General features: G+C 40.9%; 1 protein-coding gene across 1 annotated transcript in view; it reads left to right on the forward strand.

Annotated features, from left to right (window-relative positions):
• LOC124039049 (CUB and sushi domain-containing protein 1-like) overlaps nucleotides 1-26,934 on the forward strand; it is a 180,886-nt gene that overhangs the window by 114,722 nt on the left and 39,230 nt on the right. The window contains exons 35-39 of the mRNA XM_046354929.1: nucleotides 3,345-3,449; nucleotides 10,599-10,717; nucleotides 18,697-18,766; nucleotides 18,888-19,004; nucleotides 25,711-25,920. Coding sequence (XP_046210885.1) covers nucleotides 3,345-3,449; nucleotides 10,599-10,717; nucleotides 18,697-18,766; nucleotides 18,888-19,004; nucleotides 25,711-25,920 — 621 coding nt within the window. The remainder of the gene's footprint in view (nucleotides 1-3,344; nucleotides 3,450-10,598; nucleotides 10,718-18,696; nucleotides 18,767-18,887; nucleotides 19,005-25,710; nucleotides 25,921-26,934) is intronic.

Below are 26,934 nucleotides of genomic sequence, written 5' to 3' on the forward strand. Positions count from 1 at the left end.
GTGGCTATTGATTGGGTTTATGTCTGTATACCTCTCATTCTGTGTCCATTGTGGCTATTGATTGGGTTTATGTCTGTATACCTCATTCTGTGTCCATTGTGGCTATTGATTGGGTTTATGTCTGTATACCTCTCATTCTGTGTCCATTGTGGCTATTGATTGGGTTTATGTCTGTATACCTCTCATTCTGTGTCCATTGTGGCTATTGATTGGGTTTATGTCTGTATACCTCTCATTCTGTGTCCATTGTGGCTATTGATTGGGTTTATGTCTGTATACCTCTCATTCTGTGTCCATTGTGGCTATTGATTGGGTTTATGTCTGTATACCTCTCATTCTGTGTCCATTGTGGCTATTGATTGGGTTTATGTCTGTATACTGTGTCCATTGTGGCTCTCATTCTGTGTCCATTGTGGCTATTGATTGGGTTTATGTCTGTATACCTCTGTGTCCATTCTGTGTCCATTGTGGCTATTGATTGGGTTTATGTCTGTATACCTCTCATTCTGTGTCCATTGTGGCTATTGATTGGGTTTATGTCTGTATACCTCTCATTCTGTGTCCATTGTGGCTATTGATTGGGTTTATGTCTGTATACCTCTCATTCTGTGTCCATTGTGGCTATTGATTGGGTTTATGTCTGTATACCTCTCATTCTGTGTCCATTGTGGCTATTGATTGGGTTTATGTCTGTATACCTCTCATTCTGTGTCCATTGTGGCTATTGATTGGGTTTATGTCTGTATACCTCTCATTCTGTGTCCATTGTGGCTATTGATTGGGTTTATGTCTGTATACCTCTCATTCTGTGTCCATTGTGGCTATTGATTGGGTTTATGTCTGTATACCTCTCATTCTGTGTCCATTGTGGCTATTGATTGGGTTTATGTCTGTATACCTCTCATTCTGTGTCCATTGTGGCTATTGATTGGGTTTATGTCTGTATACCTCTCATTCTGTGTCCATTGTGGCTATTGATTGGGTTTATGTCTGTATTGATTGGGTTTATGTCCTCTCATTCTGTGTCCATTGTGGCTATTGATTGGGTTTATGTCTGTATACCTCTCATTCTGTGTCCATTGTGGCTATTGATTGGGTTTATGTCTGTATACCTCTCATTCTGTGTCCATTGTGGCTATTGATTGGGTTTATGTCTATATACCTCTCTCATTATGTGTCCATTGTGGCTATTGATTGGGTTTATGTCTATATACCTCTCTCATTCTGTGTCCATTGTGGCTATTGATTGGGTTTATGTCTGTGTCCATACCTCTCATTCTGTGTCCATTGTGGCTATTGATTGGGTTTATGTCTATATACCACTCTCATTATGTGGCCATTGTGGCTATTGATTGGGTTTATGTCTATATACCTCTCTCATTCTGTGGCCATTGTGGCTATCGATGGAGTTTTGTTTCATCATGTTTAGAGATGATTGCCAAATGGTTCATGTAAAAAAATATATATATATGGTAAATTGTATTTCAAGATTGGTTTTCCATCTTTACAAAACATAAAATTACCCTGCTTCCCGGCTGAAAGTTCACATCAAGAATTTCTTTAATCATAAGGTTCTAGACTGCCTAATAATACTAAATGTGCCAGATTCAATCCCGCAAAGTGCATTTTAAGCTCATCTGTGACTTATCTGACAAGCTCTGGAAACACTGGAGATGCCGTCTCACTAATAGAGATGATGGACCTCTGAATAGCTGGACAGCGGATGAGCTTTACAGAGCTGTCAAACTTCATCCAGAAATTATTAGTCAAGTCATTCAAGCGCAAAGGAGCATTTTACAGACTGCAATCATCAGCATAATGTACTCAGACAATTTTATGCCCGTCCGTTCTTCTACTGCCATACTATGCTGGATCCCATAGCATTACAGAAACCCATTGCAAACTTGGTAGCTTCACTGACATGATTTGCAGGTGAACATATCTTAATGTCTATCAAGTCAGTATTTTGCAGGAGAGCTTTAGTCATTTCATCAGAGTTATTCATGTGATTATAAACGTGTTAAGTCAGTCTATGTTTTGTCATGAATGAGTGAAGGGTATATTGCTGTCTCATGGCATAGCGTTACAACCTGTGAAGATGGCCTCCGAGGATACAAATGTAATAATAGGGTTGCAGAATTCTGGAAACGTTCCACGGTTTTCCAGAAACCCTGGTTGGAGGATTTCAGATTTCCTGTTTATTCCCTCCTGATGGCAGGGATTTTCCAACCTGGGTTTATGGAAAACCTATTTATTTTTTATTACCAGGTTTTTGTAACGCTATGTGTGACATCGATGAAGAGAATAAAAATAATTGCTTTCTCTAACTATGTCACAGAACTAGTGAGCTGGGGTTTGAACATAATATCCTGAAAATATAAAAGCTGGTGTCTCAACAGAATATGTTGCTGTATCTTTAATCTGCCCAGGGGAGTTTCAACATTTCTTTATTAAACTGACCAATGCCCAAGACACCAGAGATTTATTGCTATTATAAAGTTTGACACAAGTGATGAATGACACTGTTTCAGGTTATATAACCGCATATACCCTATTTTTCAACCACATGTTTGCTTACTCATGATGAACGCTGTGTTCTGATTTTCAGCAGCCTGAGCCAAAGCATATCATCCAAAAACATATATCTACCAACCTGATCAAATCAAATTGTATTTGTCACAATTCTTACTTACAAGCCCTAACCAACAATGCAGTTTAAACAAATATACAGTATATATCTATATATATATCAATAAGAAGTAAAAGTAACAAATAATTACAGAGCAGCAGTAAAATAACAATAGCGAGGCTATATACAGTGGGTACGGGTACAGAGTCAATGTGCGGGGGCACCGGTTAGTCGAGGTAATTGAGGTAATATGTACCTGTAGGTAGAGTTATCAAAGTGACTATGCATAGATGGTTCCCTTTGAGCTCTGTAGACTTTTAACATTTTTACTTTTCCTATCTGTGGTGGTATGGTTGACTGCCCCTTGGAAACATTTGATGAGAGCTCTCCCCTGGGAGCTCAGATACTGAAGAACAGAAACAAACTTCAGTGACCATTGTCTGTTAGAATTTCAAAGCATGTTTTTTTTTTATTCCCCTTCCCCCCTTTCCCCTCTTTTCATTTGGTTGACCTCCAAAAAGGAAAGTATTTTATAGAGGAGGAAAAATGTCCATAGAATAGTGAACAGCTGTTCACCTTATTCTGTTTTGGCCATTGATATAAACTGTAGTCACTTGACGAACCAACCCTCCAGAAAACATCTATATATATTCAGAATTGCAAATGGAACTTCTTTCAACATTGAGATGAATGTAGACTGTCTGATGTATTTCAGGTACAACTGCTCCAGCCTTGCTGAACAGTACCTCCAACCAGCTCTACCTCCACTTCCAGAGTGATATCAGTGTTGTTGCTGCTGGATTCCACCTTGAGTACAAAAGTGAGTACACTGTGTGTCTCATCATGAAACCTTCATTTTCTCCATATCCTCTGACCCTGTGAAATAAAGGAATCTACAAAATGTCCTCTTGGCTAATAAAATGTTGCTTACTTCTCTCTCTCTCTCTCTCTCTCTCTCTCTCTCTCTCTCTCTCTCTCTCTCTCTCTCTCTCTCTCTCTCTCTCTCTCTCTCTCTCTCTCTCTCTCTCTCTCCATCTCTCTCTCTCTCTCTCTCTCTCTCTCTCTCTCTCTCTCTCTCTCTCTCTCTCTCTCTCTCTCTCTCTCTCTCTCTCTCTCTCCTTCCTTCTGGAACATGTAGTAGCATCACCTACAGTGCAGCTAACACTGAATCAAAAGCACTCAACGGGGCATTCTACTTTTATAATGTTAAAAATGAAGCAGCTCTGGGCGAGGCATGTGCATTTTGACATTTGAAAGCTTTAGAAAAATTACCAAAGCTGTCAGCATAAATGGTTCAACAAGTACAGCATAATTCACTGATAACAATTCTGTTAACGAAAAAATAAATACCAATGAAACTGGCTGATAAAATCCAATTTCTCTACCTTTTACCATGGGTTGGAGCCTGATGGGAATTCCTCTTTTCAACTCTGAAATGGGCTCCCATTCTGTACTGTGTGGACACTGATAGCATCAGAGATAGTCTGTCTCTCTGGCCGCTTGCCTCATCTGCCTCTGTCTCAACAGAAGAAACAGTGCCCTTTAGCTGCTGTGGACAGTCCTGATGTAAACCATTTACCTTATTCATTCTTACACCTCAACATCCTCTGCTACTATCTCTAAGTCCTCTCAGTGGGGATCCCAATTCGGGCTATTTCCCCTCTCTCAGCCCACTTAAAAGTGTATCCCCCATGTGCAGCCTATGTGCTATGTGATCCGGCAGGGTTGTTCAACTGGCGGCCCGCGGGCCAGATCCGGCCCATTTATTAATCCCTTTGATAAATTCTTAACATTAAGAAATTAAAACATGAATTTGTTTTAAATTAAGAAATTAAAAAATCCCTTCCAAAAATCCGTCTTTCAGTGCCAAAACAGTCTCACATTACATACGCTCACATACACAAAACACAAACACGTACATGCATATTGACGCCACACACACACACTCACACATAGACACACTTTCACAATCTTCACATACACTGCTACTACTCTGTTTATTATCTATCCTGATTGCCTACTCACTTTTAACCCGACCTACATGTACATATTACCTTAATTACCTCAACTACCTTGTACCCCTGCACATTGACTCGGTACCAGTACTCCTTGTATATAGGCTTGTTATTTTATTGTGTCACTATTTTTTTCTTATTTGCAAATGTTTCTTACTTTTTAACTCTGCGTTGTTGGGAAAGGGCTCGTAAGTAAGCATTTCACTGTAAAGCCTACACCTGTTGTATTTTGTGACAAATACAATACACACCACTACTGTTGTTGTCTATACAGTAGTGTGGTTTCTAGCAGTATCTAGCATTTTTTTTGCGGTTTCTAGCGCCTATGTGGCATGTTGATTTATTTGGGGTTTTTTCCACATGAATTTGGCTCTAGCATTTGAACGGTTTATGCTAAAAAATTATGACCTCATTCTTAAAAGCTACAACTCTCAGGAACTCGTACCCTGTCTGATAACCCTAACCCTTCTGTTTCTCTGTCTGATAACCCTAACTCTTCTGTTTCCCTGTCTGATAACCCTAACCCTTCTCTTTCTCTGTCTGATAACCCTAACCCTTCTCTTTCTCTGTCTGATAACCCTAACCCTTCTGTTTCTCTGTCTGATAACCCTAACCCTTCTGTTTCCCTGTCTGATAACCCTAACCCGTCTGTTTCCCTGTCTGAATAACCTAACCCTTTTGTTTCCCTGTCTGATAATCCTAACCCTTCTGTTTCCCTGTCTGATAATCCTAACCCTTCTGTTGCCCTGTCTGATAACCCTAACCCTTCTGTTTCCCTGTCTAATGGGAGGGAAACAGGGACTCATTTATAACACATCTAATGACTGAGGGAAATTAATTCAATGCATACTTCCTTCACACTGGAATTTGGCATTTGTCACGTACGTGAGGGGAGACGGAGCTGATGTTGAGTTCCACATATTTATTATAAAGTGAAACTTTACCTTTAATACCCTACCTTTAATAAATCAATAAACTAACAACGAAACGTGGCGCACAAAACACAAAATAATATCCCACAAACACAGGTGGGAACAATAACTACTTAAACAATGATTACCAGCTGCCTCTAATTGGGATTCATACAAATCACCAACATAGAAATAATAAACTAGAACCCCACATAGAAATAATAAACTAGAATTACCCCCCAGTCACGCCCAGTCATGCTTAGTTTTCTGATTTTTTTTATGTGACCTAATTACTTTAAAGAAGCTTTTAATAGTTGTTTAAATAAAAACAAATAATGGTGTCGTGTCTTTGGCCATGCCGGATTAAGTGATATGACATGCTATTCTTTAAATTAATTTCTCCGTATTTAATATTACCTGATTGAGCTAATCATGTAAATGTAATTAACTAGAGATTCGGGGCACCACAAAATAATATTTATAGATCTTCCGAATAAACTCTTAAAAACCTAGTAATATTTCACATCAATAGCAGTCAATATTAATCGTCATCTTAATTCAGTCTCATCTGAAATTAAAATTCTTGGTTATCTGCACAAACCTTGGCTAACAAGTTGAATCAGCAATGCAAAATTGGGTTTCATTATTTATTTACTAAATACCTAACTAATCACACAGATTTACACATACACATAATTAAATCATAACTTGATTACAAATTACGTCAAAAAGGAAAACGTCCCTAGCGGGCGGAACAGATATGACAGGTGCTTACACAAAAGAAAAGGGCTGGGTTTGAGTGAAAGAGCGGGAAGACTAAGTTACAAAGGAAGAAGCTGTGCTATCGTAAATACAGAATCTTGTGCATTCTAAATTACCGCCCATTTGGAAATGAAAAATGCAATAAATATTTACTCTGAGCTGCGCTTCGGTAGGTTGGTTGTAGATGGAAGGCCGTGTTGCCCAACCGAGTCCTTTGAAGAATGTCTCTGGTTGTCAATTGGATACGTTGTAGTAACGTCATTGTGTGGTAGACGGGATACGCTGTCTGTTCCTTCCTAACCTGCGTTGGCTTCGTTCTGTATTTATTATCTGAACCATTCTGACATCGGACCGTCGTCCTCACATCCTCGGAACAGGAGGTTATATTTTCGTCAAGGCTTTATATAGTGGAGCGAGAAGGGTGTGTCTGAAAAGTTTTATAAACCATGACTCTTCACAAGGGCGGGCCACTGATTGCGCAGAACGCTAACCTTATGAAAACCCAATTCTCACATTTTAGAAGCTAAAATCACATTTCATCCCATCACGAATAAGTTCATATTCAAATATTTCCATTGAACAACAATTCCATGTGAATCTGATAACTCTGATGTCTAGACTTTCCGCTGTAGAGTTTGTCATCTTATCATTGATGAGAATGTCTCTGTGTTGTTCTGTAGCTCAGTTGGTAGAGCATGGCGCTTGTAACGCCAGGGTAGTGGGTTCGATCCCCGGGACCACCCATACGTAGAATGTATGCACACATGACTGTAAGTCGCTTTGGATAAAAGCGTCTGCTAAATGGCATATATTATTAATATATTAGATGACAACTGAACTGACATCATATTCATTAAGTACCACCGCATATGTTTAATTGGTCAGATTACCAGAATATAGTTAATTTCCCCCCCACCTTCTGATGTTCCCAGAATCTCTATGTTAACCAAGGGGTTTGCAAATGTAACGTCAGTAGGGTAGAAAAAGGGGGGGAAGAGGTATTTATGACTGTCATAAACCTACCCGCAGGCCAACGTCATGACAGTGGTGAGCGAGAGTTGCGCCTTTACCTTTTCAATGATGATAAAACATCTTGGTTGCACCTCGACTCACGTTGACTGAGCGTCCTCCACTTCTTTCCTGATTACTTGTAGCAACATTTAATATGAAGAAAAGTGCTTTATTGGTGTGTGTGCGTTGCTTTTTTATACAGTTCTCCCGAAGCATGTGGAAGTAATAATAACCCTTTTTTACATCTGGCCACCGTAAGTATATAGTTGAATAGTCCAGTCAAACAGCATCAACCGTAAGGGATCTAACCAGGAAACGTACCAACGTTTTTTAATCAGTCTTATCTTGATTAGAGATTGATTATTTCTCTCACCGCTGCATGAAGAGGAGATATTTAACACAGGGCATGACTCCTTCTGGTCACTACACAACCATACATGCTAGATTAGGCTTGTTAACCCAGAAGTCCTTGCTCAGTTGCCAACCTGGAACCTCCTTAATACAATCATTGCGACGGCAACCTCGTTTAACCCTTCGCCCCTCCATAGCAACACTTCCCTTTCCAAGTCGTTGTTGTAAATGAGAATGTCTCCTCAATCAATCGATCTGTTCAAATGAAGCTAAAACATGGCAAAAAATCTCATGTGGCCCTTACTAATAGCTTTGGACAAAACTGAGATATGCTGAGAATGTCAGGATGTTACAAATTAAAGAAGTTTAGGCCAATTTAGTATGTATTCTTTGCCAATTGTCTTCTATATTAATACACATCATTGGCAGGATGTCTTCCTGGAAGCGTTATGCCTGATATAGCCATGCCATTTCTAGAATGTTATGCAGAATAGGGGAGAGCCAGTGTTTTGTAAAGGACATCAACTGTATAAATAACCAATAAGGCACGAGGAGGTGTGGTATATGCAGTGGTGTAAAGTATTTTGGGGTATCTGTACTTTATTTTACTATTTTATATTTTGGCCTACTTTTACTTCACTACATTCATAAAGAAAATAATGTACTTTTTACTCCATACATTTTCCCTGACACCCAAAAGTACGTATTGCATTTTGACAGGAAAATGTCCAATTCACACACTTATCAAGAGAACATCCCTGGTCATCCCTACTGCCTCTGATCAGGCGGTCTCACTAAACACACATGCTTCGATTGTGTTGGAGTGTGCCCCTGGCTATCCGTCAATTTAAAATAAACAAGAAAATGGTGCCGTCTGGTTTTACTTTTGATACTTAAGTATATTTAAAACCAAATATTTTTAGACTTTTACTCAAGTAGTGTATCACTGGGTGACTTTTTTACTTGAGTCATTTTAAGGTATCTTTACTTTTACACAAGTATGAGAATTTAGTACTTTTTTCACCACTGTGTATATGGCCAATATACCACGGCTAATAACTGTTCTTATGTATGACGCAATAGCAGAGTGCCGGGATACAGCCCTTAGCCGTGGTATATTGTCCATATACCACAAACACCCGAGCTTGCCTTATTGCTATTATAAACTGGTTACCAACGTAATTAGAACAGTAAAAAGAAACGTTTTGTCATACCCATGGTATATATAATATACATTTTTACCTAGAGCTACGTGTACTGTAAAAGTAGATATCATTAAATAAGAATAGCTTTGTGACTTTCTGTCAGAACAAGAGGAGCTTGTTATATTTACATAGAGATGGTTGTCATTGACTTTTAGGTTCATCCTGAATGTTTACCGTTGGATGACTGTGGCTGCATCTTCATGATCCTAGACTGAATCTGGCTTGTGCACGGTAGTTACGAAGTTCCACATCTAAAATTAGATTCACGCCACGTGTTTTTATCACACATCAAGATGGTGAATTTGTTAGAGCTTGGGTGAGGAGACAAGTGTTTTAAATGTTTGACTTTCTGGATCTTGAAGGCTGAATTCCTGCCTGGATCAGTCCGTTGTGGTTGTAGAGAAAATGTCAGATTTTTTCCCTCAAGGGATATCATTTATCCTCTGAGAGAGAGACTATGGCCATGTGGCATTTTATTGATTTATTCTGCAGAAAAACACTTCAAATGGTTGGTATGTGTAACGTGTGTCAGCGAGATGGAATTGGAATTAACAAGTGGTATTGATCTAACGTTAAATAAATGTGTTAGTAGTTTGGTACAAGCCAGGGTTCTGATGCTTTAGCATTTAAAGAAATGCCCAGTGCTCTTTTTGTGGTTCACTGTTTTTTGACCAGTTGCATACTGTACATTTCCGCTCACTCCCTCCTGAACAGGAGTACGTGCTCCTTAGAATATATTGAAAGTAACTTGCTCCGAATTCTGCTGTGAATTCTCCTTGAACCAGAGCTAATGTTTAATCTCCCTAGTCTCGCCCTAGCCGCCCACAGCCATTTGGGCTTCCCTGTTTGAAACAGTCACCTACACATTAGCAGTGTGACAGTGTCTGTTGGCTTTTGTTGTATTGGGTAATGAAGGCATCGCAGGTGAAAGTCCTTTGCTATTGATGGGTAGAAAAATAATGAGAGAGTTTTACACACACTCACAACAGCACGGTGCTACCTGCTGAGTGGTGCAATCCAAACAAGACACATTTATACAGGATCTCCTTTCATTGGCTTGACGAATGTGGTTGTCATGGCAACATTCTCTCTCACTGTCTCCTCCTGCAGTGTGTACAGTTTTAACCCACTGGAAGATGTTTTCAAGAAATGAACAAAATCACAATGCATATTTAAATAACAAGGATCAGTGGGTCTGCTATTTTCAGATTTTTTTTATAACAATACTGTTTTAGCGTTCTAAATGTAGAAGCATAGAGACAAAGGTTACACACTACAGCACAAAATACACTTTCAGTTTCATGACGTTGTCAGTACCCTGTGCCCCTTGCTACCCGACTGTGGTTATGTATCTGCATTACCTTCCTATGACTGGGGGTTTATAACCATCCAAATGACAAATTATTTAACTATAGAAAAACTAAACAAACGTACAAAAATCCAAAACCAATAATCATCTTATCTATTTTAATAGCTATAAGCTATACCAGAGCCTGTTGACAGCATACAATAATCATATCCACTTGGCTTTACAATACTCGCCGATGTGTTTGCCTCTCCTTGCTCCAGCTTTGAGGAATACTGTTCTCTGAAACATGAAAACAGGATCACCACACTGAGTATTGAAGACCAATCATTCATGTGATGTGCAACATCAAGTACTTTATCTAAGCAGGCATGATGAGGCCTTTTTTTATGTCTCTGCTCCATCTAGCCGTTGGTCTCACTGCCTGTCCGGAGCCAGTGGTGCCTGCCAATGGCATCAAAACAGCGGACAGGTACATGGTCAATGAGGTGGTGTCATTCAGCTGTGAACCAGGATACATGCTGCAGGTGAGATCTGTACTGTGTTCCCAAAACGGTGTCAACATGCTGCAAAGTCAATGTGTAATGACATTGTGTGATGTGTCGCATGTCTAGTATGCAAAGTCAACTCAGCAACTCAGCAAACTTTGATTTGTTTTTGAGTTCAGTGTGCTGAGAACCCCCTACCTTCACATTATAGAGAGAAACCCCCTACCTTCACATTATAGAGAGAAACCCCCTACCTTCACATTATAGAGAGAAACCCCCTATCTTTACATCTGAGAGAGAAACCCCCTACCTTCACATCTGAGAGAGAAACCCCCTACCTTTACATTATAGAGAGAAACCCCCTACTTTAATATGAGAGACAAACCCCCTACCTTCACATCTGAGAGAGAAACCCCTACCTTTACATTATAGAGAGAAACCCCTACCTTTACATTATGGAGAGAAACCCCCGACCTTCACATCTGAGAGAGAAACCCCTACCTTCACATTATAGAGGAGAAACCCCCTACCTTCCCATTATAGATATAAACCCCATACCTTCACATTATAGAGAGAAACCCCTATCTTTACATCTGAGAGAGAAACCCCTACCTTCACATCTGAGAGAGAAACCCCTACCTTTACATTATAGAGAGAAACCCCTACCTTTACATTATAGAGAGAAACCCCTACTTTAATATGAGAGACAAACCCCTACCTTCACATCTGAGAGAGAAACCCCTACCTTTACATTATAGAGAGAAACCCCTACCTTTACATTATGGAGAGAAACCCCGACCTTCACATCTGAGAGAGAAACCCCTACCTTCACATTATAGAGAGAAACCCCTACCTTCCCATTATAGATATAAACCCCCTACCTTCCCATTATAGATATAAACCCCCTACCTTCACATTATAGAGAGAAACCCCCTACCTTCACATTATAGATATAAACCCCCAACTTTCTCACATCTGAGAGAGAAACCCCTACCTTTACATTATAGAGAGAACCCCTACCTTTACATTATAGAGAGAAACCCCCTACCTTCACATTATAGAGAGAAACCCCATATCTTCACATTATAGAGAGAAACCCCTATCTTTACATCTGAGAGAGAAACCCCTACCTTCATATCTGAGAGAGAAACCCCTACCTTTACATTATAGAGAGAAACCCCTACTTTAATATGAGAGACAAACCCCCTACCTTCACATCTGAGAGAGAAACCCCTTACCTTTACATTATAGAGAGAAACCCCTACCTTTAAATTATGGAGAGAAACCCCCGACCTTCACATCTGAGAGAGAAACCCCTACCTTTACATTATAGAGAGAAACCCCATACCTTTACATTATGGAGAGAAACCCCGACCTTCACATCTGAGAGAGAAACCCCTACCTTTACATTATAGAGAGAAACCCCTACTTTAATATGAGAGACAAACCCCCTACCTTCACATCTGAGAGAGAAACCCCTACCTTTACATTATGGAGAGAAACCCCGACCTTCACATCTGAGAGAGAAACCCCTACCTTCACATTATAGAGAGAAACCCCTACCTTCCCATTATAGATATAAACCCCCTACCTTCACATTATAGAGAGAAACCCCTACCTTCACATTATAGATATAAACCCCTACCTTCTCATTATAGAGAGAACCCCTACCTTTACATTATAGAGAGAAACCCCCTACCTTTACATTATGGAGAGAAACCCCAACCTTTACATTATAGAGAGAAACCCCATACCTTTACATTATAGAGAGAAACCCCATACCTTTACATTATAGAGAGAAACTCCATACCTTTACATTATAGAGAGAAACCCCCCTACCTTTAATATGAGAGACAAACCCCCTACCTTCACATCTGAGAGAGAAACCCCCTACCTTCTCACATCTGAGAGAGAAACCCCTACCTTCGCATTATAGAGAGAAACCCCATACCTTCTCATTATAGAGAGAAACCCCTACCTTTAATATGAGAGACACACCCCCTACCTTCACATCTGAGAGAGAAACCCCCTACCTTTACATTATAGAGAGAAACCCCATACCTTCTCATTATAGAGAGAAACTCCATACCTTCTCATTATAGAGAGAAACCCCTACCTTTACATTATAGAGAGAAACCCCTATCTTTACATCTGAGAGAGAAACCCCTACCTTCGCATTATAGAGAGAAACCCCATACCTTCTCATTATAGAGAGAAACCCCTACCTTTACATTATAGATATAAACCCCCTACCTTTACATTATAGAGAGAAACCCCTACCTTCGCATTATAGAGAGAAACCCCTACCTTTACATTATAGAGAGAAACCCCTATCTTTACATCTAAGAGAGAAACCCCTAACTTCACATCTGAGAGAGAAACCCCCTACCTTTACATTATAGAGAGAAACCCCTTACCTTTACATTATAGAGAGAAACCCCTACCTTTACATTATGGAGAGAAACCCCGATCTTCACATCTGAGAGAGAAACCCCATACCTTTACATCATAGAGAGAAACTCCATACCTTCACATCTGAGAGAGAAACCCCTACCTTTACATTATAGAGAGAAACCCCCTACCTTTACATTATGGAGAGAAACCCCCGACCTTCACATCTGAGAGAGAAACCCCTACCTTCACATTATAGAGAGAAACCCCTACCTTCCCATTATAGATATAAACCCCCTACCTTCACATTATAGAGAGAAACCCCTACCTTCACATTATAGATATAAACCCCCAACTTTCTCACATCTGAGAGAGAAACCCCCTACCTTCACATTATAGATATAAACCCCCAACTTTCTCACATCTGAGAGAGAAACCCCTACCTTTACATTATAGAGAGAAACCCCTACTTTAATATGAGAGACAAACCCCTACCTTCACATCTGAGAGAGAAACCCCTACCTTTACATTATGGGGAGAAACCCCGATCTTCACATCTGAGAGAGAAACCCCCTACCTTCACATTATAGAGAGAAACCCCTACCTTCCCATTATAGATATAAACCCCCTACCTTCACATTATAGAGAGAAACCCCCTACCTTCACATTATAGATATAAACCCCCTACCTTCACATTATAGAGAGAAACCCCCTACCTTCACATTATAGAGAGAAACCCCCAACTTTCTCACATCTGAGAGAGAAACCCCTACCTTTACATTATAGAGAGAAACCCCATACCTTTACATTATGGAGAGAAACCCCGACCTTCACATCTGAGAGAGAAACCCCTACCTTTACATTATAGAGAGAAACCCCATACCTTTACATTATGGAGAGAAACCCCGACCTTCACATCTGAGAGAGAAACCCCCTACCTTTACATTATAGAGAGAAACCCCATACCTTTACATTATGGAGAGAAACCCCGACCTTCACATCTGAGAGAGAAACCCCTACCTTTACATTATAGAGAGAAACCCCATACCTTCACATTATAGAGAGAAACCCCTACCTTTACATTATAGAGAGAAACCCCATACCTTTACATTATGGAGAGAAACCCCGACCTTCACATCTGAGAGAGAAACCCCTACCTTTACATTATAGAGAGAAACCCCATACCTTCACATTATAGAGAGAAACCCCATACCTTTACATTATAGAGAGAAACCCCTACCTTTACATTATAGAGAGAAACCCCATACCTTTACATTATAGAGAGAAACTCCATACCTTTACATTATAGAGAGAAACCCCCTACCTTTACATTATAGAGAGAAACCCCTACCTTTACATTATAGATATAAACCCCTACCTTCACATTATAGAGAGAAACCCCCTACCTTTACATTATAGATATAAACCCCCTACCTTCACATTATAGAGAGAAATCCCCGACTTTCTCACATCTGAGAGAGAAACCCCTACCTTCTCACATCTGAGAGAGAAACCCCCTACCTTCTCACATCTGAGAGAGAAACCCCCTACCTTCACATTATAGAGAGAAACCCCCTACCTTCTCACATCTGAGAGAGAAACCCCCTACCTTCTCACATCTGAGAGAGAAACCCCATACCTTTACATTATAGAGAGAAACCCCTACCTTTACATTATAGATATAAACCCCCTACCTTCGCATTATAGAGAGAAACCCCTATCTTTACATCTGAGAGAGAAACCCCCTACCTTCACATCTGAGAGAGAAACCCCTACCTTTACATTATAGAGAGAAACCCCCTACCTTTAATATGAGAGACAAACCCCCTACCTTCACATCTGAGAGAGAAACCCCTACCTTTACATTATAGAGAGAAACCCTTACCTTTACATTATAGAGAGAAACCCCTACCTTTACATTATGGAGAGAAACCCCGACCTTCACATCTGAGAGAGAAACCCCATACCTTTACATCATAGAGAGAAACTCCATACCTTCACATCTGAGAGAGAAACCCCTACCTTTACATTATAGAGAGAAACCCCTACCTTTACATTATAGAGAGAAACCCCCTACCTTTACATTATAGAGAGAGACCCCCTACCTTCACATTATAGAGAGAAACCCCTACCTTTACATCTGAGAGACAAACCCCTACCTTCACATCTGAGAGAGAAACCCCTACCTTCTCACATCTGAGAGAGAAACCCCTACCTTCGCATTATAGAGAGAAACCCCATACCTTCTCATTATAGAGAGAAACCCCTACCTTTAATATGAGAGACACACCCCTACCTTCACATCTGAGAGAGAAACCCCCTACCTTTACATTATAGAGAGAAACCCCATACCTTCTCATTATAGAGAGAAACCCCATACCTTCTCATTATAGAGAGAAACCCCTACCTTTACATTATAGAGAGAAACCCCTATCTTTACATCTGAGAGAGAAACCCCTACCTTCGCATTATAGAGAGAAACCCCATACCTTCTCATTATAGAGAGAAACCCCTACCTTTACATTATAGATATAAACCCCCTACCTTTACATTATAGAGAGAAACCCCTACCTTCGCATTATAGAGAGAAACCCCTACCTTTACATTATAGAGAGAAACCCCTATCTTTACATCTAAGAGAGAAACCCCCTAACTTCACATCTGAGAGAGAAACCCCCTACCTTTACATTATAGAGAGAAACCCCTTACCTTTGCATTATAGAGAGAAACCCCCTACATTTACATTATGGAGAGAAACCCCCGATCTTCACATCTGAGAGAGAAACCCCATACCTTTACATCATAGAGAGAAACTCCATACCTTCACATCTGAGAGAGAAACCCCCTACCTTTACATTATAGAGAGAAACCCCCTACCTTTACATTATGGAGAGAAACCCCCGACCTTCACATCTGAGAGAGAAACCCCCTACCTTCACATTATAGAGAGAAACCCCCTACCTTCCCATTATAGATATAAACCCCCTACCTTCACATTATAGAGAGAAACCCCCTACCTTCACATTATAGATATAAACCCCCAACTTTCTCACATCTGAGAGAGAAACCCCTACCTTCACATTATAGATATAAACCCCCAACTTTCTCACATCTGAGAGAGAAACCCCCTACCTTTACATTATAGAGAGAAACCCCTACTTTAATATGAGAGACAAACCCCTACCTTCACATCTGAGAGAGAAACCCCCTACCTTTACATTATGGGGAGAAACCCCGATCTTCACATCTGAGAGAGAAACCCCTTACCTTCACATTATAGAGAGAAACCCCTACCTTCCCATTATAGATATAAACCCCCTACCTTCACATTATAGAGAGAAACCCCCTACCTTCACATTATAGATATAAACCCCCTACCTTCACATTATAGAGAGAAACCCCCTACCTTCACATTATAGAGAGAAACCCCAACTTTCTCACATCTGAGAGAGAAACCCCTACCTTTACATTATAGAGAGAAACCCCATACCTTTACATTATGGAGAGAAACCCCCTGACCTTCACATCTGAGAGAGAAACCCCCTACCTTTACATTATAGAGAGAAACCCCATACCTTTACATTATGGAGAGAAACCCCTGACCTTCACATCTGAGAGAGAAACCCCCTACCTTTACATTATAGAGAGAAACCCCATACCTTTACATTATGGAGAGAAACCCCGACCTTCACATCTGAGAGAGAAACCCCTACCTTTACATTATAGAGAGAAACCCCATACCTTCACATTATAGAGAGAAACCCCCTACCTTTACATTATAGAGAGAAACCCCATACCTTTACATTATGGAGAGAAACCCCCGACCTTCACATCTGAGAGAGAAACCCCCTACCTTTACATTATAGAGAGAAACCCCATACCTTCACATTATAGAGAGAAACCCCATACCTTTACATTATAGAGAGAAACCCCCTACCTTTACATTATAGAGAGAAACCCCATACCTTTACATTATAGAGAGAAACTCCATACCTTTACATTATAGAGAGAAACCCCCTACCTTTACATTATAGAGAGAAACCCCCTACCTTTACATTATAGATATAAACCCCCTACCTTCACATTATAGAGAGAAACCCCCTACCTTTACATTATAGATATAAACCCCCTACCTTCACATTATAGAGAGAAATCCCCGACTTTCTCACATCTGAGAGAGAAACCCCTACCTTCTCACATCTGAGAGAGAAACCCCTACCTTCTCACATCTGAGAGAGAAACCCCTACCTTCACATTATAGAGAGAAACCCCCTACCTTCTCACATCTGAGAGAGAAACCCCTACCTTCTCACATCTGAGAGAGAAACCCCCTACCTTCGCATTATAGAGAGAAACCCCATACCTTCTCATTATAGAGAGAAACCCCTACCTTTACATTATAGATATAAACCCCCTACCTTCACATTATAGAGAGAAATCCCCGACTTTCTCACATCTGAGAGAGAAACCCCCTACCTTCTCACATCTGAGAGAGAAACCCCTACCTTCTCACATCTGAGAGAGAAACCCCTACCTTCACATTATAGAGAGAAACCCCTACCTTCTCACATCTGAGAGAGAAACCCCTACCTTCTCACATCTGAGAGAGAAACCCCTACCTTCGCATTATAGAGAGAAACCCCATACCTTCTCATTATAGAGAGAAACCCCTACCTTTACATTATAGATATAAACCCCCTACCTTCGCATTATAGAGAGAAACCCCTATCTTTACATCTGAGAGAGAAACCCCTACCTTCACATCTGAGAGAGAAACCCCTACCTTTACATTATAGAGAGAAACCCCCTACCTTTAATATGAGAGACAAACCCCTACCTTCACATCTGAGAGAGAAACCCCTACCTTTACATTATAGAGAGAAACCCCTTACCTTTACATTATAGAGAGAAACCCCTACCTTTACATTATGGAGAGAAACCCCGACCTTCACATCTGAGAGAGAAACCCCATACCTTTACATCATAGAGAGAAACTCCATACCTTCACATCTGAGAGAGAAACCCCTACCTTTACATTATAGAGAGAAACCCCTACCTTTACATTATAGAGAGAGACCCCCTACCTTCACATTATAGAGAGAAACCCCCTACCTTTACATCTGAGAGAGAAAACCCCCTACCTTCACATCTGAGAGAGAAACCCCTACCTTTACATTATAGAGAGAAACCCCTACCCTCATATTATAGAGAGAAACCCCTACCTTTACATTATAGCGAGAAACCCCTAGCTTCACATTATAGAGAGAAACCCCTACCTTTACATCTGAGAGAGAAACACCCTACCGTTACATTATAGAGAGAAACCCCCTACCTTCACATTATAGAGAGAAACCCCCTACCTTTACATTATAGAGAGAAATCCCCTACCTTTACATTATAGAGAGAAACTCCATACCTTCACATTATAAAGAGAAACCCCCTACCTTTACATCTGAGAGACAAACCCCCTACCTTCACATTATAGAGAGAAATCCCCTACCTTTACATTATAGAGAGAAACTCCATACCTTCACATTATAAAGAGAAACCCCCTACCTTTACATCTGAGAGACAAACCCCCTACCTTTACATTATAGAGAGAAACATCCTACCTTTCTATTTTCCAGGGCCACTCTCATATATCCTGTATGCCAGGGACCGTGCGGCGCTGGAACTACCCTCCCCCTCTCTGCATTGGTAAGAACTTTTACTTGGAAGTGGTCGCATTCAAGGCAATGGTTTACTGTTTCAGTGTTATTCATTGTCTGCAATATTTTTTCAACGTGTGCCACACATTATGTGCATTTTTATTTTCCAGCAAAGTGCGGTGGAACAGCTGTTGACTTGGCCAATGTTATTTTAAGTCCTGGATTCCCTGGCAACTACCCTGGTAACATGGATTGTACATGGAGGATTCTTTTACCAGTTGGATATGGTGAGGAACCTGCTACGATAACGATAATGATAAGAAGCCATGGTTCATTTTAGTAATGCCAGAGATAATAGGTTTATTTTTATATCATTTTTGTAATAATCTCCATTAGCTGTTGCAAAAGCAGCAGCTACTCTTCCTGGGCTCCACACAAAACATGGAACATTACATAATACCAAAACCATACCATACTTCCTAAATTATTTTGCTTACCCGACCTAGAATTCCTTACAATCAAATGCCGACCGTATTATCTTCCAAGAGAATTCTCTTCGATTATGGTCCCAACCGTGTAACTGGAAACCAGAGGCTGCATATATTCTAGCTGGGGATTTTAACAAAGCTAACCATACTGACCAATACAATTTGATTTGATTTGAATGCAGAACATTAATCGATGATTTACATCTCTCCCTGGAACTAACCAAATGTTGTTGTTGTTCGGTGCCATCTTCCTTTTGGAAATGGATCCCCTTTAATTATCATCTTTCTCTATCTACATTTTGAGACATTTGCAGTCAGTTTAGCAATTTACAAGAGAGCTGTGGGTTGCAGCCCACATATTTGCGGTGCTTCACAGTTCAAATGACTCCAGAACAAAGTAAACACTCTAGATGTTAACAAGGTAATTGTGTGTGATTTATAAAGCTAGTCAGGCTTTTGTCTGAGCACAAAGAATTCTCTCTACCTAACCCAAGAAAAATATTGTATACTGTATCCAAAAGCAATTTTCTGCCCTATCAAGCAAGAACTTCACAAGTAAGAACAAGAATGATCATTTTGTGCTGTGTGTGTACCAACAATGCATTAGATTGTGTTGTTTACAGGGCCCAATATTTAAAAAAATATATATATTTATTTTTTTAAATACACAAGAGGCTTTGCAGACGCTGATGGCAGCTTTTAGGACAGACAGAATGGTTAGGATAAAGCATTGTGAGAAAGAGGTACATGGCTGCATAACAACAAGATTATCGTTCAAAGGATTCTCCTAAGCATCACCAAGTGGCAAATGCTTTCTTCCAGCATCAGACCTTTGCTACACTTGGAATAACCGAACATAACATAACAGAAAAAAATTGATTGTATTGTATTCATTTCCCATTTCTGTGTCTCCCCTGGAAAAACATGAGCTGAACTCAGTATTTGATTGCTGAATAATTTCTACCATCATAACATATTAGTTGAATAGTTTTTCTCAACATGCAAACATGATGTAGCTTGACAAATAAAGGTTGGTATAGTAGGTCAAAAGCACATTAAATGAGCCAAGGTAATGTCTGCTAAATGCATTACATGATTACAACACATTTCACAACATCACTGTCAATAGTTAACACTTTAGGTAATCTATAGTGAACAGATCTGTCTAAACATACAGTAACTGGTACTGTAGAATCTGTCAAGAAGGAATCAATTATTATTATTTTTAAATTTCACCTTTATTTAACCAGGTAGGCCAGTTGAGAACAATTTCTCATTTACAACTGCGACCTGGCCAAGATAGAGCAAAGCAGTGCGACACAAACAACACAGAGTTACACATGGAATAAACAGACACACAGTCAATAACACAATAGAAAGTCTATATGCAGTGTGTGAAAATGAAGTAAGATTAGGGAGGTAAGGCAATAAATAGGCCATTGTGGCGAAATAATTACAATTTAGCAATTAAACACTGGAGTGATAGATGTGCAGAAGATGAATGTGCAAATAGAGATACTGGGGTGCAAAGGAGAATAAAAAAATACAATATGGGGATGAGGCAGTTGGATGGGCTATTTACAGATGGGCTATGTACAGGTGCAATGCTCTGTAAGCTGCTCTGACAGCTGATGCTTAAAGTTAGTGAGGGAGATATGAGTCTCCAGCTTGAGTGATTTTTGCAATTCGTTCCAGTCGTTGGCAGCAGAAAACTGGAAGGAAAGGTGGCCAATGGAGGAGTTGGCTTTGGGGGGCGACCAGTGAAATATACCTGCTGGAGCACGTGCTGCTATGGTGACCAGTGAGCTGAGATAAGGCGGGGATTTACCAAGCAAAGACTTATAGATGACCTGGAGCCAGTTGGTTTGGCGACAAAAATATGAAGTGAGGGCCAGCCAATGAGAGCATACAGGTCGCAGTGGTGGGTAGTGGATGGGGCTTTGGTGATAAAACGGATGGCACTGTGATAGACTGCATCCAATTTGCTGAGGAGAGTGTTGGAGGCTATTCTGTGAATGACATCGGTGAAGTCAAGGATCGGTAGGATAGTCAGTTTTACGAGGGTATGTTTGGCTGCATGAGTGAATGATGCTTTGTTGCAAAATAGGATGCCAATTCTAGAATTAATTTTGGATTGGAGATGCTTGATGTGAGTCTGAAAGGAGAGTTTACAGTCTAGAAGGGCGGGCAGGTGCCGGCAGCGATAAGTTGAGGAACATGCATTTAGTTTTACTTGTATTTAAGAGCAGTTGGAGGCCACGGAAGGAGAGTTGTATGGCATTGAAGCTCATCTGGAGGTTTGTTAACACAGTGTCCAAAGAAGGGCCAGAAGTATACAGAATGATGCGAGAATTGAACCCTGTGGCACCCCCATAGAGACTGCCAGAGGTCCGAACAACAGGCCCTCCGATTTGACACACAGAACTCTGTCTGAGAAGTAGTTGGTGATCCAGGCGAGGCAGTCATTTGAGAAACCAAGGCTGTTGAGTCTGCCGATAAGAATGCGGTGTTTGACAGAGTCGAAAGCCTTGGCCAGGTCGATGAATACGGCTGCACAGTATTGTCTTTTATCGGTGGTGGTTATGATATTGTTTAGGACCTTGAGCGTGTCTGAGGTGCACCCATGGGAATCCAGATTGCATAGCAGAGAAGGTACGGTGGGCATCGAAATCATCGGTGATCTGTTTGTTAACTTGGCTTTCGAAGACATTAGAAAGGCAGGGTAGGATAGATATATGTCTGTAACAGTATGGGTCTAGGGCAGGGGTGTCAAAGTCAAATGGACGGAGGGCCAAATAAAAATTTTAGCTACAAGCCGAGGGCCGGACTGTTCGAATGTTCATTGAAAACATTTTAAATGACGCATATAGTCTAGTGAACCTAATTGAACCTACTGAAAACCTAACAAATATATTCCAATATGATCAGATAAATAAAGCAATATTTTCTTATGGCTCTGTCAGTAATCTTTAATTTTCAACAGACACAAAAGACAAATTTCCTTTATATAAAAATCCCCATAACATGAACATTAAATGAAAGAAACCGGTATTCAAGGCACCATCAGTAGCCTATATTTTCTATTTTAGCAAAAGTGGGCTAAATTTACTTCAAAGAAAAAAACAATAATAGCAATTTTCTATCATCCACTCAACTGAAATATTTTTAAAATATAATTGGATTGAAATACAATAAAATAAAGTGCAAAAATCTATTAATCAAAAACAACACTTTGTTTAAGGAGAAGTAACATGCAGTGAAAACAAATGTTAAACTTTAACTTTTAAACTTGAACTGAGTAAAAACTCTAAATATGTGATTGCACAGTAATGTTCACTTGTTTGAGGTTGAGGGTGATACTTGGTGGTGTCCCATCTTTTCCACAAGTTCATCAATGTTCGGGGTAAGGCTCTGAGCTGAGGAAATCCTCAGAATTGAGTGGAGGTGTTCAGCAGTAAGTCGACTTCTGTGTGATGTTTTGTTCAAGTTCATCAAAGAAAACAGTTGTTCACACAGGTATGTGCTGCCAAACATAGACAACGTTTGAGCAGCCTGGATGCGCAGCTGGGGCATTGTGTCGGGAGGAAACGGGCGAACTCCGCAGCACCCACTGCCGCATATTTTGCCCTCAGTGCATCATTGCATTGGAGGTCAATCAACTCCATTTGGAGGTTTGGTGGTGAGCTTTCCACGTCAACAGCAAATGGGTTACCGAGCAGTTCCAACCTGCTTTTTTGTGCTTCAAAGTCAGCAAATCGGCGTCGAAAGTCAGCGGCAAGCATACCTATTTTATCAGCCAACTGTGCGCTCGGGAACGCACTGGTAGAGAGCTTCTCTTTCATGGTCTGGCAGCTGGGAAAGTGGCTCAAATTTTCTTTCCGCATCTGCGTCTCCCACAGAGTCAGTTTGGTTTTAAATGCCTTCACTGTACTGTACATATCAGAGATGACACGATCCCGACCCTGCAGCTGCAAGTTCATTGCATTCAGATGACTCGTAATGTCACACAGAAAAGCCATTTCACACAGAAACATTTCGTCTCGGAGTTGTGTTGTGTCTTTCCCTTTGCTGTCCAAGAACAGACAAATCTCCTCACGAAGCTCGAAACATCTTTGAAGCACCTTTCCCTGGCTTAGCCATCGCACCTCTGTGTGATAAGGCAAATCACCATGCTCCGTTTCTAACTCCGTCAGAAATGCCTTGAACTGGCGGTGATTCAAACCTTTGGCTCTGATAAAGTTAACTGTGCGAGTGATGATGCTCATTACATGCTCCATTTTCAAGGCTTTACCGCACAACGCTTCCTGGTGTATGATACAATGATAAGCTGTCAGCTCACCTGTCGCGTTTTCCTCTTGCATCTTTTCCCGTATCTTTGCCACCAGTCCGCTCCTGTGTCCACACATCGCAGGTGCTCCGTCGGTTGTCAAACCCACGAGTTTTTCCCAAGGCAGCTCCATCTCATTTACACATCTTGACACCTCTTCATACAAATCATGCCCCGTAGTTGTGCCATGCATAGGACGTAAAGCCAAAAACTCCTCTGTCACGCTTAGGCTGGAGTCCACTCCGTGGATGAAAATTGACAACTGGGCAATGTCAGAAATGTCGGTGCTCTCATCCACAGCCAAGGAATATGCAATGAAATCTTTTCCCTTTTTCACAAGCTGCTCTTTTAGATTGATGGACAACTGGTCTACTCTCTCGGCAATGGTGTTTCTGCTCAGACTCACATTTAAAAAGAGTTGCCTTTTTTCTGGGCAAACTTCGTCACAAACTTTAATCATGCAGTTTTTGATGAAATCCCCCTCCGTAAATGGCCGGGCTGATTTAGCGATCTCTTCTGCCAAAATAAAACTGGCCTTGACAGCAGCCTGGCCTTGTGATTTGGCTTTTTTGAACAGAGCCTGTCGAGATTTGAGGCCTCGTTTTAATTCCTCTGCCTTTTGTAGCCTTTGTTCCATGTCCATATTCTTGTTTTTGTCCGCGTGTTTCGTTTCATAATGTCGTCTCAGATTATACTCTTTCAGTACCGCCACACTTTCTCCACACAGAAGACACACAGGTTTTCCAGCTACCTCCGTGAACAAATACTCCGACTCCCACCTTGTTTGAAACCCCCGGTTCTCAGTGTCCACCTTCCGTTTTGCCATTTTTGATGGGTATCTGAAAGTTAATTTTACTGTGATGCTGACAACTGCTGTGCCAATAAATATTGAAATGAAGCAGCCTACTGCTCGGTGCGTCACCGTTGCATTGTGGGAAATGTAGTATTGGTGCGTGTAAAAGATCTGCGGGCTGCCGGCTTGCTGCGGTCTGCGGGCCGGTTCTAATAACAAATCAAGATCATCCCAGGGGCCGTAAAAAACCTTCTCGCGGGCCGGATGTGGCCCGCGGGCCTTGACTCTGACATATGTGGTCTAGGGTTTCTCTTCCTTTGAAGAGGGGGATGACTGCGGCAGCTTTCCAATCTTTACGGATCTCAGACGATATGAAAGAGAGGTTGAACAGGTTAGTAATAAGTGTTGCAAAAATTGCGGCGGATCATTTTAGAAAGAGAGGGTCCAGATTGTCTAGCTCAGCTGATTTGTAGGGGTCCAGATTTTGCAGCTCTTTCAGAACATCAGCTATCTGGATTTGGGTGAAGGGGAAATGACGGAGGCTTTGGCAAGTTGCTGTGGGGGGTGCATAGCTGTTGACCGGGGTAGAGGTAGCCAGGTGGAAAGCATGGCCAGCTGTAGAAAAATGCTTATTGAAATTCTCGATTATCGTCGATTTATCGGTGGTGACAGTGTTTCCTAGCCTCAGTGCAGTGGGCAGCTGGGAGGAGGTGCTCTTATTCTCCTTTTAGGAATTTATGCTACAGGATGCACATTTCTGTTTGAAAAAGCTAGCCTTTGCTTTCCTAACTGCCTGTATATGTTGGTTCCTAACTTCCCTGAAAAGTTTAATATCATGGGGGTTATTCAATGCTAATGCAGTACGCCACAGGATGTTTTTGTGCTGGTCAAGGGCAGTCAGGTCTGGAGTGAACCAAGGGCTATATCAGTTCTTAGTTCTACATTGTTTTAATGGGGCATGCTTATTCAAGATGGTGAGGATGTCACTTTTAAAGAATAACCAGGCATCTTCTACTGACGGAATGAGGTCAATATCCTTCCAGGATACCTGGGCCAGTTCAATTAGAAAGGCCTGCTCGCTGAAGTGTTTTAGGGAGCATTTGACAGTGATGAGGGGTAGTCGTTTGACTGCGGACCCATTACGGATGCAGGCAATGAGGCAATGATCGCTGAGATCCTGGTTGAAGACAGCAGAGGTGTATTTAGAAGGCAGGTTGGTCAGGATGATACCTATGAGGGTGCCCGTGTTTACAGGTTTAGGGTCGTACCTGGTAGGTTCCATGATAATTTGTGTGAGATTGAGGGCATCTATCTTAGATTGTAGGATGGCCGGGGTGTCAAGCATACATACAGTGTATTTCATATAATGTTTCTATGTTTTACAGGGGCTCATATTCAGTTCTTCAACTTCTCCTCTGAAGACAACCATGATTTTTTAGAGGTGCGGAATGGGCCGCAGCACAGCAGCTCTCTGATTGGACAGTTTAGCGGAAGTCAGCTGCCGCCCAACCTGCTGAGTACAACACATGAGACCGTGATTCACTTCTACAGTGACCACTCTGAAAACAGGCAGGGATTCAAACTAGCCTACCAAGGTGAGGTGTACTTCATTTTCATCCACCATGTCTAGCATGGTTTCCCCTCACCTAAAAGAGCTTGGTTTGTATTGGTTTCAATTGACAATTTGTTGGCGCTAGGCTTGGATGTTGTTTTGGGGCATTTGTGTCAAATCTGGGAAAGAATCTATGGGAATGTCTGATGTGAAATCCTTATTGATAGTGTTTTTATCTGTCATCTGTTGATATGGTTTAGCTTTCTTTTTAGGATGATTCAAGGTTAAATGCAAAATAGATGGAATGTCAGCTTCAAGGACTTAAGTACCTGTCAGTTAAATTATCTGAGAATCTGCCCTCTCCGGATCATTGAGAGGTTACTCTGTTATGTTGCTTCTCCCGCCTGGACAAAGCATTCAGAATCAATGGAGAGCGGCATTTAGATGTTGAGTGCACTTTGATGTTATGGGGCTATTTTGCTTCCACTGGACCTGGGGTTCTTGTTACGGTCAATGGCAACTGTAGCTGTTGAGTGCATGGCTTCCACTTTTCAAGAGATAACCCTGTGTGTCATCTTCTTCCACATATAGGCCAGAGGGTTCATATCCTGGCTTTTCCTCTTCTCCTCTTACCAAAAAAAACACCACATCTCATTTAACAATTGCTCTCTCATTGTACGCAAAAAGAATGTGAACTTGATCGTCAATTTCCAGCACTGTCAAGTTTCAATAGATTTTTGGAGTAACGTTGCTGTAACGTTGCTGTATTTTTTAGGTTGGAACAGAAAAGTTTATTGGTTTCCTGGCATCCAGTCGTTGTTGTTGGAATTATGCTTGAAATAGACATGTCATAGTGACATTTCGTGAAAATGTGTCTGACAGGTGTCATGTGTGTTCCAGTACTGTCTCAAAAGGTTAAGTGGGATGGGTCACCTGTGGGCTGTTGACGACAGTCCACATAATTTGTTTGAACATTTCTTGTTGAAATATGTTTTATTTTGTTGTGATGTATGTGCATTCCTGTTATAAGAAATATGTATTTTTATTGCATAAGCTT

Source organism: Oncorhynchus gorbuscha, linkage group LG07 (assembly GCF_021184085.1).
Source record: "Oncorhynchus gorbuscha isolate QuinsamMale2020 ecotype Even-year linkage group LG07, OgorEven_v1.0, whole genome shotgun sequence".
In the NCBI taxonomy this organism is placed as follows: domain Eukaryota; kingdom Metazoa; phylum Chordata; class Actinopteri; order Salmoniformes; family Salmonidae; genus Oncorhynchus; species Oncorhynchus gorbuscha.